Source organism: Tupaia chinensis, unplaced genomic scaffold (assembly GCF_000334495.1).
Source record: "Tupaia chinensis unplaced genomic scaffold, TupChi_1.0 Scaffold000330_1, whole genome shotgun sequence".
Taxonomy (NCBI): domain Eukaryota; kingdom Metazoa; phylum Chordata; class Mammalia; order Scandentia; family Tupaiidae; genus Tupaia; species Tupaia belangeri.
In genome coordinates, this window is record NW_006159824.1 from 150,781 (window position 1) to 162,906 (window position 12,126).

The window sequence follows — 12,126 nt, forward strand, 5'->3', positions numbered from 1 at the left end:
GAGTCCTAAGGGTGCGGGGTGGGACGCGGCGCGGAAGGAGCTGGAGGCGGAGCCGGGACCCGCCCACGGGTGACGTCACCGAGCCTCCCTCCCGTGAGCACTCACGCGGGCGGCGGTTCGCGCGCCTGCTGGGGGTTGGGGGAGCTTCGGGGAGCTTGAGCGCGTCATGGCGGCCGGAGGGCCTCAGGCTGGTGGCTCCGTGAGTGCTGCCCTCTGTTTCTTGTCCCTTTTTTATTTTTGTCTGTCTCAGATTTTCTTTCTTCTCCTGGCCCCTCCATCGTGTCTCTCTGCCCTCCCTGACCTGCTGGCTGCGCCCGGGCCGGGGTGAGGAGCCTTGCGAGGATTCCCTCCCACCTCTTACTATTTAGTTGTGCGACTGTTTTTATTCCTTCGTCCAAGCCGCGCCTCCTGTGAGCCTTAAACACGGCCGTTCACTCTGTTAGGGTCCAAGCCCAGTCGGAATCCGGAGCAGACTTTCGGGCTTTGAATTTTTGGAGGAGACCGCTGACACAACTGTAGGGGAAAAGGGCAACTGGAAATCGGGAAAAGCTTCTGAGACCCAAAGTGTATATACGAGTTAGCAAGTAAAAAAGTGATGCTGCAAAGCGGAAGCAAACGCAAGTTCAAAGGCGGGAGATAAAACAGGTGTCTGAAAAACTCAAGTTCAGTTGGACGGTGGTGGAGAGGTATGAGCTGACAGCCTCTTAAGTGTTGCCGAGCAGCGATTTTTTGTTTGTTTTTGTGTTTTGGAGAGGTTGTTGCTATAGGGCGAGTGCGCTCGGCAGAAAGACAAGAGATGAGGGAACCAGCAGTTAGCGTAATGGCTATGTCACTGGACTCCCACGGAGTCGACCGCGGTTGGTGGCCCGGAGCCGGTGGCTTAAAACTCCCACCGGGCGCGTGTGCGTGCGTGCCCAAGATCCCGAGAGGAGAATGGAGGAGAAGGGATTGCGGCGTGACCATCCCCCCTGGGGGGAATTTCTTGCTTTCTGTCTCTATGTCTCTGTCTGTCTGGCGAGCGCACGCGCCCTATAGAGAAAAAGAGAAAACCACGACCCTAAAAAAAAAAAAGAAAAAACCTCCCAAAAAAAAAAAAAAAGACAGAAATGAGACAGAGATAGAAAGTGAGAAATCACCCCCCAGGGGGGATAGCCACGCTGCAATCCCTACTCCTTCATTCTCCTCTTGGGATCTTGGGCACAAACGCACGTGGGCCTGGCGTGAGCTTAAGCCACGCGCCGGGACTCAAACTTGAGCAGCGATTTTTAACATGAGGATAATTGCGAACTATTGGCGATTGTTAAGCACATTGGGTAAGATTTGGATTTTTGTTTACTGGGATAGCAGCGTGGCCTGTGGACTGGAGCGTGCCAGTTAGAAAGCTATGGTAGAAGACAGTGTGAGAGAATGGTGACCCTGACCATAGCAGTAATGGTGAGGTTCCAGAGTTGATGACAAAAAGATATTAAGATAGAATGGACGGTCTTGTGTAGAGAAAGGAACGAGTTAAGAAGGACATCCAGATTTCAGAGTAGAGTAAGTATTAATATTTGGTTGAGAAGCTATTTGCTGTTAGTGAACATAGCACTAGACGACTGCTGTAGAGGAATTGGTATTATGAAAAGTATAGGGTTGGGAACCAGCAGTTAGCGTAATGGCTATGTCGCTGGACTCGCACGTAGTCGACCGCGGTTCGTGTCCTGGACCGGTGGCTTAAACCTCACGCAGGGCGCGTGTGCGTGCGTGCCCGAGATCCCGAGGGGAGAATGGAGGAGAAGGGATTGCAGCGTGACCATCCCCCCTGGGGGGTGATTTCTCGCTTTCTGTCTCTATGTCTCTGTCTGTCTGGCGAGCGCACATGCCCTACAGTGAAAATCTCTCCCAAAAAAAAAAAAAAAAAAAAGTATAGGGTTGGGGCCAGCAGATGTCCCTGGACTCCCACATGGTCCACTGTGGTCTGAGTCCCAGACCTGGCGCCTTGCTTTCTCATTTTCTTTCTCTCTCTCCCTCGCTGTCGCTCTCTGATGAGCACAGGTTTCTTGTAGGAAATTAAAATAGTAATAATAATAATTAATAAATAATTATTTTTTTAAAAGCATTCAGTCTTGGGCATGCGTGCTGCTTGTAGGTTGTCCATGAATTCGGTAGAGAAATAGGATTAAAGTTCTGAAGAGAGATCTCAACTAAGGTAGAGATCTAGGAATAATCATCTTCTATTTATGGCTGTTAAAGCCATGCAGTGCATGGAAAGAGTATAGTGTTCTTTTTTTATTAGAGAGATTTTTGCTATAGTGAGCTCACTGGAGAGACAGACAGAAGAAAGAAATCGCCCCCCAGGGGAGATGGCCCCAACGCAGTCCCCTTTTGGGATTTTGGGCATACATGTACACATGCCTGGTGTGAGTTTTAAGCTACCAGATTCAGGACTTGAACCACAGTCAACTATATGGGAGTCCAATGATGTAACCATTATACCATCTGCTGGTCTCAAGGGTTTTTAGTGTTCTTAAACTTCAGCCTATATCAGGATTTTTGCTATAGGGAGCGTGTGTTCAACAGAAAGACAGACATCCCCCGGGGGGATGGCCGCGCGGGCAATCCCTTCATTATGTTTACACATGCGCCCAGCATGAGTTTAAGCCACCGGGTCATCCTGGACCCCTAGACTGTGGTCTACATGGCAGTCCAGTGACATAACCATTACACCAACTGCTGGTCCCCAGCCTATATCAGTATTAATCTGGGGAGCTTATATAAAATACATTTACCCCTCCCTACTCCCCCATTTCCCTACTCCCCCACCCCCATCCCCATGATCACTTTCTAATTCAGTAAATGAAATGCATGAATTTGCCCTTTCACATTGAGGTAGTGATATAATTTTGAATAATACTCAGCACACCAAATAATGGACAGGCAGTCAGAGGAATAGAAGCTAACAAAGAAGACAGAGAGGAAGGCAAAAAGTGTGAGAGTGGATTGTGATTATTTAGTTCCGAATGATGGTTTGGTCAAGTGTCTACAGCTCTAACCACAAATAAGAGTGTTTGGCATAGGTGAGGTGAAGGTCACTGGTAAGCCTGTCCACAAGGACGGTAAAGTCATATAGAAATGGTAGACTGGCTTTATTAATTTTTTTTGGAGAGATTTTCGCTATAGGGCGCGTGCGCTTGCCAGACAGACAGAGACATTGAGATAGAAAGCGAGAAATCACCCTCCAGGGGGGATGGTCACGCTGCTATCCCTTCTCCATTCTCCTCTCCGGATCTTGGGCATGCATGCACACACGCCCGGCGTGAGTTTTAAGCCACCGGGTCCGTGACGCAAACCGCGGTCGACTACGTGGGAGTCCAGTGACATAGCCATTAAGCTAACTGCTGGTTCCCTGGCTTTTCAAGTTGCTAAAGATTAACTGAATGTGAGAGGATCAGCAGTTAGCATAATGGCTATGTCGCTGGACTCCCGCGTAGTCAACTGTGGTTTGAGTCCCGGACCGAGTGACTTAAACTCACACTGGGTGCATGTGCGTGTGTGCCCAAGATCCATGGAGGAGAAGGGATTGCGGCGTGGCTATCACCCCAGGGGGTGATTTCTCATTTTCTGTCTCTGTCTCTCTCTGTCTTTTTTGCAAGCACATGTGCCCTATAGCAAATAAATAAATGAATAAATGAATAAAGTTAAAATAATCCTTTAAAATTTTTTAAAGTATCTTTTTTATTTTTCTAAGGATTATTTTATTTAACTTTATTTATTTCCTTTTTTTTTTTAATTTAATTTGACCAGAGAGAGACAGAGTGAGAGGGCAAGAGTGAGAAGGCCAGCCACCAGGTCTGGGACTCCAATTATGGTTGGCCATGTAGGAGTACAGCGCCTATAACCACCACACCACCTGGCGGCCCCATAAATAAAATTTTTTTTTTTTTTGAGAGCTTTTTGCTATAGGATGTGTGTACTCACCAGAAAGAGAGACAGAGAGACAGAAAGTGAGAAGTCACCCCCTGGGGGGGATGGCCACGCTACAATCTCTTCTCCATTCTCCTCTCAGGATCTTGGGCACACACACACATGTGCCTGTTGTGAGTTTAAGCTACCAGGTCTGTGACTTGAACCGCAGTCGACTACACCGGAGTCCAGCGACATAGCCCTTATGCCAACTGCTGGTCCCAGTAAAATATTTTTTTAAAAAATAGAAAATAAGAAAAAGGAAATTATTAAAAATTGTACTTTCAGGGTGCCACAGCAAAGGATGTTTGCACTCACTAGAAACACGGGGAGAGTGAGAGAGAGAGAAAGAACTTGCCCATGGCACATGACTCTATTTATCCACACTGTCAGGATTTGGGGCACATGTGCACATGTGCCTGACATTTTTCAAAGCACTTGGTGGACCATGTGAGACTCAACTGCCTTAATCACTAGGCTATTGGGCTGACCCTGAACTGAAGACTTAAGGTTTTTTCCAAATTCTAAACTCTCTAATTTTGTTTTTCATTTCATGTGTCCTCTGGATTGTTTTTTTCCTATTCCTTTATTCTTCTCAAATGTTTCCTTGTTGGGTAGGATAGTCATAAAAATGTCTTAACTGAATTCCCTTTCCTTAGGAGCAAGCCTGGCTTGAGACTGCCCAGACCTTTATCCAAGAGACCCTGTGTCCACCTGACAAGGAGCCTAACATCCAGTTGTCTCAATTGGTAATTGATTGTGTGAAGACTGTCTGGTCGTCTCAGGGAAGGAATCAGGGTTTTACACTGCCCCTCAGCTACAGGTAAGATGTGGTTGTTAAGGGGAGGTTAATTTTGGGTCTGAGAAGGAAGGACCTACAATAAGAAGGGGAAGTAAGAGTGAGTGAAAGACAAGGTGGTCTAAACACATTCCTTCTCCAAAGTTTTCCTATTCTCCATCAAGCTTTCCTTTTCCTGAAATTTCTACTAAATTAGCTTAAGTCATGTTTAGTAAAAAAGAGAGGAAGTAAGATGAATATGGGAAGATAAAAATTTTAGAAAAAGAGCTCTCAAATTGGGGAGTGTAGCTGATATTATTTTCATTTTGTATATTAGGGAACAGATACAGAGAGATGTCTAACTTCATAAGTGAAGATCACTGTTTAAGAAGATTTGAATTTAGGGCTGGCAGGTGGCATGGTAGTTAAGGGCACTGGACTCTCACATGGCCAAATGCAGTTCAAGTCCTGGACCTGGTGGTTTGCTTTCTCACTATCTCTCTTTGTCCCTCTCTGGTCCAATTAAAATAAATAGATAGTAAAGTTAAGTAAAATTATTATTTAAAAAGGAAAAATAAAAAGACTTGAATTTAAGGTCTTTTTTTTTCCTAGGGAGACTTTTGCTAAAGAGCATGTGCACTCGCCAGAGAGACAAAAAGCAAGAAATCACTCCCCAGGGTGTTGGCCACAATCCCTTCTCCATTTTCCTCTTGGGATTTGGGCACACAGGCACATACACCAGGAGTGAGTTTTTTTGTTTGTTTGTTTGTTTGTTTTGTTTTGTTTTGTTTTGTTTTGTTTTAGAGAGATTTTTGCTATAGGGTGCGTGTGCTCATCAGAAAGACAGAGAGAGAGAGACAGAGAAACAGAAAGCAAGAAATCACCCCCTTGGGGGATGGCCACGCCCCAATCCCTTCTCCTCCATTCTCCTTTTGGGATCTTGGGTGAGCACACACACACCTGGCGTGAGTTTAAGCTACCGAGTCTATGACTTGAACCACAGTTGACTATGTGGGAGTCCAGCGACATTACCATTATGCCAACTGCTGGTCCCATGAGTTTTAAGCTGCCAAACCATGGTCAACTACACAGGAGTTCAGCAGTGTAACTATTATGCCATCTGGTGGTCCTGATAATTGATTACTTATATCATATCCAGCTCCTACTATCTGAACCTCAGCTTTCCAGCCAGTCTCTAGTACTGATATTATAGACTAGGAAGGAAACTTGGCTGGGCCCTTGAGCTCCAGCTGTTAGCAGGTACCTAAGGGGCCCTATTGGAGTTCTCTATGGAGCTAAGAACTAAGATGCTTTCAAGGGAGTCGTTTGTGGTATTTATGAAGTGTTCACCCTATACACACATCCCCTCTTGCATGCCCACTTCATTTCTCCAGATCCTTTCCCTGCACCATATTGATCAAAATATACAGCAGAGGGACCAGTAGTTGGCATGGCAGTTTAAGGCACTGGACTTGCATGTGACTGACTGAAGTTCAGGTCCTGGACCTGGCGGCTTGCTTTCTTTTTTATTTTATTTTATTTTTGGGGGCAGGGAAGAGATTTTTGCTACAGGGCGCATGTACTCACCCAGGAGACAGAGAGAGAGAAAGCGAGAAATCACCCTTGAGGGGGAATGGTGGCCACACTGCAGTCCCTTCTCCATTCGCCTCCTGGGATCTTCAGCATGCATGTATATATAGCCGTAAGTCTGCCATGTGGGATATGGACTTTCTCCAGACAGTAGTTAACTGCTGCACTGCAGGGCTGGACCAATTATGTCTAAATTTTAGAGTTGTTTGGGGCAGAGAAATTAGTCCCCCAGAATCTCAAGTCATTAGTACATATGGAAGTTTGCTGTTCCTTTTTTTTTTTTTTAATAATTATTTATTTTATTTTATTTATTCATTCATTTATATTTTAGTTTGAGCAGAGAGAGACAGAGGGTGAGAATGAGAGAGAGAGAGGAAGTGAGAAAGCAAGCCACCAGATTCAGGACTTGAACCCTGGTCGCCCATGTGGGAATGTTCAGCGCCTTAACCATCATGCCACCTGCTGGTCCCAATCATTTTTTCTTTGAGAGATTTTTGCTATAGGGCAGGTGTGCTTGCCAGATAGAAAGCAAGAAATCATTTCCTCAAGAGGGATAGACATGCCACAGTCCCTTCTCTGTTATCCTCTTGATTTTGGCATTGCACGCACATGTGCCTGAGCAGGAAATCAACCCCCAGGGGGGATGGTCACGCCTGCAATCCCTTCTCCTCCATTCTCCTCTCGGGATCTTGGGCACGCACGCACAGGCGCCCCGCATGAGTTTAAGCCACAGCCACGACCTCCACCTGCAGGGCACTCCCGGGCCCAGTGGCCAGAGTGGCGCAGGCCGGGTGGGCGGCGCACACGGCAGCGGCTCAGATCTAAGTTCCTTAATCACCATACTATGGACTATCTTTCCTCCTCATTTTCTGAGACCTTTATGTCCATTTTCTCCTTCAGTCTGTCAAATATACTCACCTTGGGGGACCGGCAGTTAACGTAATGGCTATGTCGCTGAACTCCCATGTAGTCAACTGTGGTTCGTGTCCCCGACCCGGTGGCTTAAAACTCATGCTGGGCGCGTGTTCGTGCGTGCCCAAGATCCCGAGAGGAGAATGGAGGACAAGGGATTGTGGCATGGCCATCCCCCCTGCAGGGTGATTTCTCACTTTCTATCTCTCTCTCTCTGTTTGTCTGGCAAGCACATGTGCCCTATAGCAAAAACCTCTAAAAAAAAAAAAAAAATACACTCACTGTGGGACCAGAAGATGGCATAATGGTTACGTCCCTGGACTATCACATAGTCGGTCACAGTTCGAGGTCCCGGACCCTGGTGGCTTAAAACTCACGCCAGGCATGTGTGTGTGCATGTCCAAAGTCTAGGAGGAGAACGGAGGGAGAAGATATTGTGGTGGCGTGGCCATTCTTTCTGGAGGGTGATTTTTCATTTTCTGTCTTTCTGGCGAGTACACATGCCAAAATCCCTCTTTAAAAAAACTCACCTCTTAGTCTGTGTTTCCCATGACCTTCTGTGGGCTCTTGTTAATATGTTAGAGTTGAGGATAACCTCCTACACTTGGACCTAACTTTGCTTGACCTTTGCATTCTTCACCCTACAGCTTTGTCTCAGTACAAGACCTCAGGACCCACCAGCGTCTCCCGTGCTGCAGTCATCTGTCCTGGAGTAGTAGTGCGTACCAGGCTTGGGCTCAAGAGGCTGGACCAAATGGGACTCCTCTCCCCCGGGAGCGGCTTTTACTTTTAGGGACGCTAACAGACCTATCAGGGGACTTGGAACAAGAGTGCAGGAATGGAAGCCTCTATGTGAGGGATAACACAGGAATCCTGAGCTGTGAGGTGAGTGAAAATGGGAAGATTAGATGGTCAGATCCTTAAAAGAAAGATGTCTAGGGAGCAAGCCAGTGAAGTCTCTGAGGGAACAGAGGTAGAGAGGGATAGATTGGTTGCTAGGATCCTGGTTAACCATTGCTCTGTTTCTCTTGTTTTTGTTTTGTTTTGTTTTAGAGGTTTTTGTTATAGGGCGCGTGCGCTTGCCAGACAGTCAGAGAGAGACAGAGAGACAGAAAGTGAGAAATCACCCCCCAGAGGGGATGGCCACGCCGCAATCCCTTTTCCATTCTCCTCTCAGGATCTTGGGCACGCATGCACACGTGCCTGGCGTGAGTTTTAAGCCACCGGGTCCGGGACACGAACCACGGTCAACTACGTGGGAGTCCAGCAACACAGCCATTACACTAACTGCTGGTCCCCGTTTCTCTTGGTTTTTACCAGCTCATAGATCTGGACCTTTCTTGGCTGGGCCATCTCTTTCTGTTTCCCAGTTGGAGTTACCTCCCTCCTGCCAGGTGGAATTCCTCAAAGGAAGGGCATTTGGAGCTCTGGGATGCCCCTGTGCCAGTGTTTCCTTTCTCCATCAGTCCTGGACCTCTCACGCCTATCCCTGTCCTCTACCCAGAGGTTGCTTCCCGCCTGCTCAGGCACAGGTAAGTTATTCTCTCTCTCGGGGAGGAGGGAAAAGTGGAAGGAGGGTAGGAAAGGTTTTGCTAGTAATATAGCTGAAATGTTCCAAACTGAGAGAACAACAGGGCCTTGAGTATTAAGAAGCTTAAGAGAATGGTTCTTCAAAGAAAATGTCCCTGTGTAAAGGTAAGAAGAAGGTGGAGGTTTTTCAAATGGGCTATAGACACTTTACCTCACTACCAGACCATTCTTTATAGTGGGAGGGAAGACTTTCTAGAAATAAGAGTGACTTTTTCTCTCCTCTTCCTTCCTTCCTGGAAGCAAGCACAGAGTTGTACAGTCAAACCTGGCAGGGAAGCTGGTTCGGTTGAGTGCTCTGGTAAAAAGTCAGCAGAAAGCTTACTTCGTCCTGTCTCTTGGTGGATCATCCCCAGCTGTCAGCCACGTGTCCATCGTTGTACAGGTGAGAATATGGATTAGAGTCAAATTCAGAGGCATGAGGAGGTGTGGTTTCCCTTGGTTTAATCAAGTGTTTTATTTTTTTTTTCTGAATGCGCAGTTGGTTGTGCCTGTTCTTGAATCTTCACAAGCAGCTGGGGCATCTCCACCCTTGGTATTTCTGGTGTAATTTACTTGAGTAAATTGCTCTTAAACTAGTTTGTTAAGTCCTTTACTAAGGACCTCCTGAAGTTCTGCCCTGGCAAGGGAACCAGAAATCTTCAGCCTCTGAGACCACAGCTGGGTTTATAAGCTTATAATAATTAGGATCTTCCTTTCAGAGTTTGTCCTATGTGGCCTTGTCAAACAAGATGCGGATATTGAGCTCGTCCCGAACTCTGGCTTTGGACCACTTCTTTTTGGTCTTGCCCCCAGATTTGTTCACTGGGTCTTTGTCCTTGCTGACTTCTGGGTTCTTTCTTCTTGTCCTCCTTGGGTGGCATTGCGAAGCCTGGAGAACAGCAGCAGCCACCACAGCCTTACTAAGATGTTGGACAGAAAGGAGGACGGGTGTTAGAACTCTTAATGGGAAAGATAACATCATGGGAGGAACTGTATTGGAAAGGGGGACATCTAGGGAGACTTTTCTGGAATAGTGTTGTTAAGGGAAGAGTTCAGGTAATGTTTGGAGATAGGGAGTCAACTTCCCTGCTGTGCAGTTCGTCTGAGTTATATTGTGTGTGACTTTTTTTTTTTTTGCTATAGAGTATGTATGCTGGCCAGAGAGAGAGAAAAAATGAGAAACCATCGCCCTGGGAGAATGGCCATGTAGCAACCTGTTCTCCATTCTTCTCTCAGGATTTTGAACAGTGTACACATTCAAGCTGCCAGGTCTGGGACTCTTAACTGCATAGTCAGCCATGAGGGATCCAGCCTGCCTTAACCACCCCACCACCACTGGCCCCATGTGTCACATTTTTTAAAAACTTCCAGAATCGGGACCAGCAGTTGGTATAATAGCTATGTTGCTGGACTCCCATGTAGTAGACCATGGTTTGAGTCCCGGACCTCGTGGCTTAAACCCATGCCAGGCGCGTGCATGTGCGTACCCAAGATCTCGAAAGGAGAATGGAGGAGAAGGGTTTGGTGCATGGCGGCCATCCCCCAGGGGGTGATTTCTCGCTTTCTGTCTCTCTGTCTTTCTGGTGAGTGCATGTGCCCTTTAGCAAAAGAACACTCAAATAAACAAACAAACAAATAAAAAAACCTGCCAGAATCACTTGTTTTCCCCTGCATTAGAATGACCAAGCAAATAATTCACGGTAGCACGATTAAGACATTGAATATATTCACTTATCAAAAAATGCTTGGTACTGGGGCCAACCAATGGCATGGTAGTTAAAGGCACTGGACTCCCACCTGGCCAACCATAGTTCAAATTAATAACAACAATAATAAATAAAGTTAAATAAAATCATTTTAAAAGTTAAAAGAAAGGCAAAACTATCAGATAGTGTAATGGTTGTCACTGGACTCCCATGTAGTTGACCGTGGTTCAAGTCCCAGACCCGGCAGCTTAAAACTCAGGCTGAGTGTGTGTGTGTGTTTGTGCGCATGCCCAAAATCCTGAGAGGAGAGTAGAGGAGAGTGGAGAAGCAAGGATTGCAGCATGACCATCTCCCCTGTGGGGTGATTTATCACTTTCTGTCTCTGTCTCTCCGGTGTGTGCATGTGCCTTGTAGCAAAATCCTCTCTATTAAAAAAATATTGGAAACCACCGTCTCATAAACCTTATATTTATTTGGACTTTGAATCGCTGGCTCTCAGGCAACCCTTGCATATTAAAAGAGAACAAGGTCTCATCTACAATTTCAAGAACTATCTCCAGAAACTAAAGTCTGCCCACTCTCACCTAAGAGCTATGTTGCCAGAGAGTATGTGTATATATATATATACATACACATATATATATATATATGTATATGTATTTGGCCTGAGAAAGAAGGAAAGTGAGAAAGCAAACTGCCAAGTCTGGACTTAAACTGTGGTTGGCCGTATAGGAGTATAGCAGCTTAATCATCACTCCACCTGTTAGCCCCAAATAGTACAATTTTAAAGTCATTAAGTTTATCTGCTTTTACTTTTTTAGAATTATTTAACATAATTGGGGCCAGCAGGTGGTGTCCTGGTTGGGGGCACTAGACTCCTGCATGGCTGACCGTAGTTCTAATCCTGGACCTGGCGGCTTGCTTGCTCACTTTCTCTCTTTCTTTCTCACTCACTCTGTCCCTCTCTAGTCAAATTAAATAAATAAAATTAAATTAAATACTTCTCTTAAAAAATAATTATTTAATATTATTTTATTTAGTTATTTATTTGTTTTAAAGAATTATTTTATCTAACTTTATTTATTTATTTATTTTTAATTTGACCAGAGAGGAACAGAGCATGAGAGAGAGAGAGAGAGAAAGTGAGAAAGCAAACTACCAAGTCTGGGACTCAAACACAATCAGCCATGTGGGAGTCTAGCGCCTTTAACCACCGGGTTGAAACTCATGCTGAGTGTGTGTACGTGCTCAAGATCCCAAGAGGAGAATGGAGGAGAAGGGACTGTGGCGTGACCATCCCCCCCCCGGGGGTGATTTCTTGCTTTCTGTCTCTCTGTTTCTCTCTGTCTTTCTAGCGAACGCATGTGCCCTATAGCAAAAACCTCTCCAAAAAAAATTATTTTATTTAAATGTATTTATTTATTTTTCATTTGACTGGGGTGAGGAGGGGGAGAAAGAGAGAGAGAAACCACGCCACCAGGTCCTGAACTCAAACTGTAGTCGGCCATGTGGGAGTCCAATGCCTTTAACCACCAAGCCACCTGCCAGCCCCCATATCATTATTTTTTTAAAAAACTTGACTAGAGGGGGGAACCAGCAGTTGGTGTAATGGCTATGTCGCTGGGTTTC

At 45.9% G+C, this 12,126-nt stretch overlaps 1 protein-coding gene across 4 annotated transcripts in view; it reads left to right on the plus strand.

Annotated features, from left to right (window-relative positions):
- Positions 1-108: 108 nt before the first annotated feature.
- Positions 109-12,126, plus strand: part of CTC1 (CST telomere replication complex component 1) — a 31,179-nt gene continuing 19,161 nt past the window's right edge. For all 4 annotated transcript variants that reach the window (XR_003549918.1, XM_006151746.3, XM_014589059.2 and 1 more), the window contains exons 1-5: positions 109-199; positions 4,602-4,765; positions 7,870-8,107; positions 8,543-8,754; positions 9,053-9,194. Coding sequence is in view for 3 of the 4 variants with exons in the window: in XM_006151746.3 (XP_006151808.1) it covers positions 167-199; positions 4,602-4,765; positions 7,870-8,107; positions 8,543-8,754; positions 9,053-9,194 (789 nt within the window). In the remaining variant the exon portion in view is untranslated. The remainder of the gene's footprint in view (positions 200-4,601; positions 4,766-7,869; positions 8,108-8,542; positions 8,755-9,052; positions 9,195-12,126) is intronic.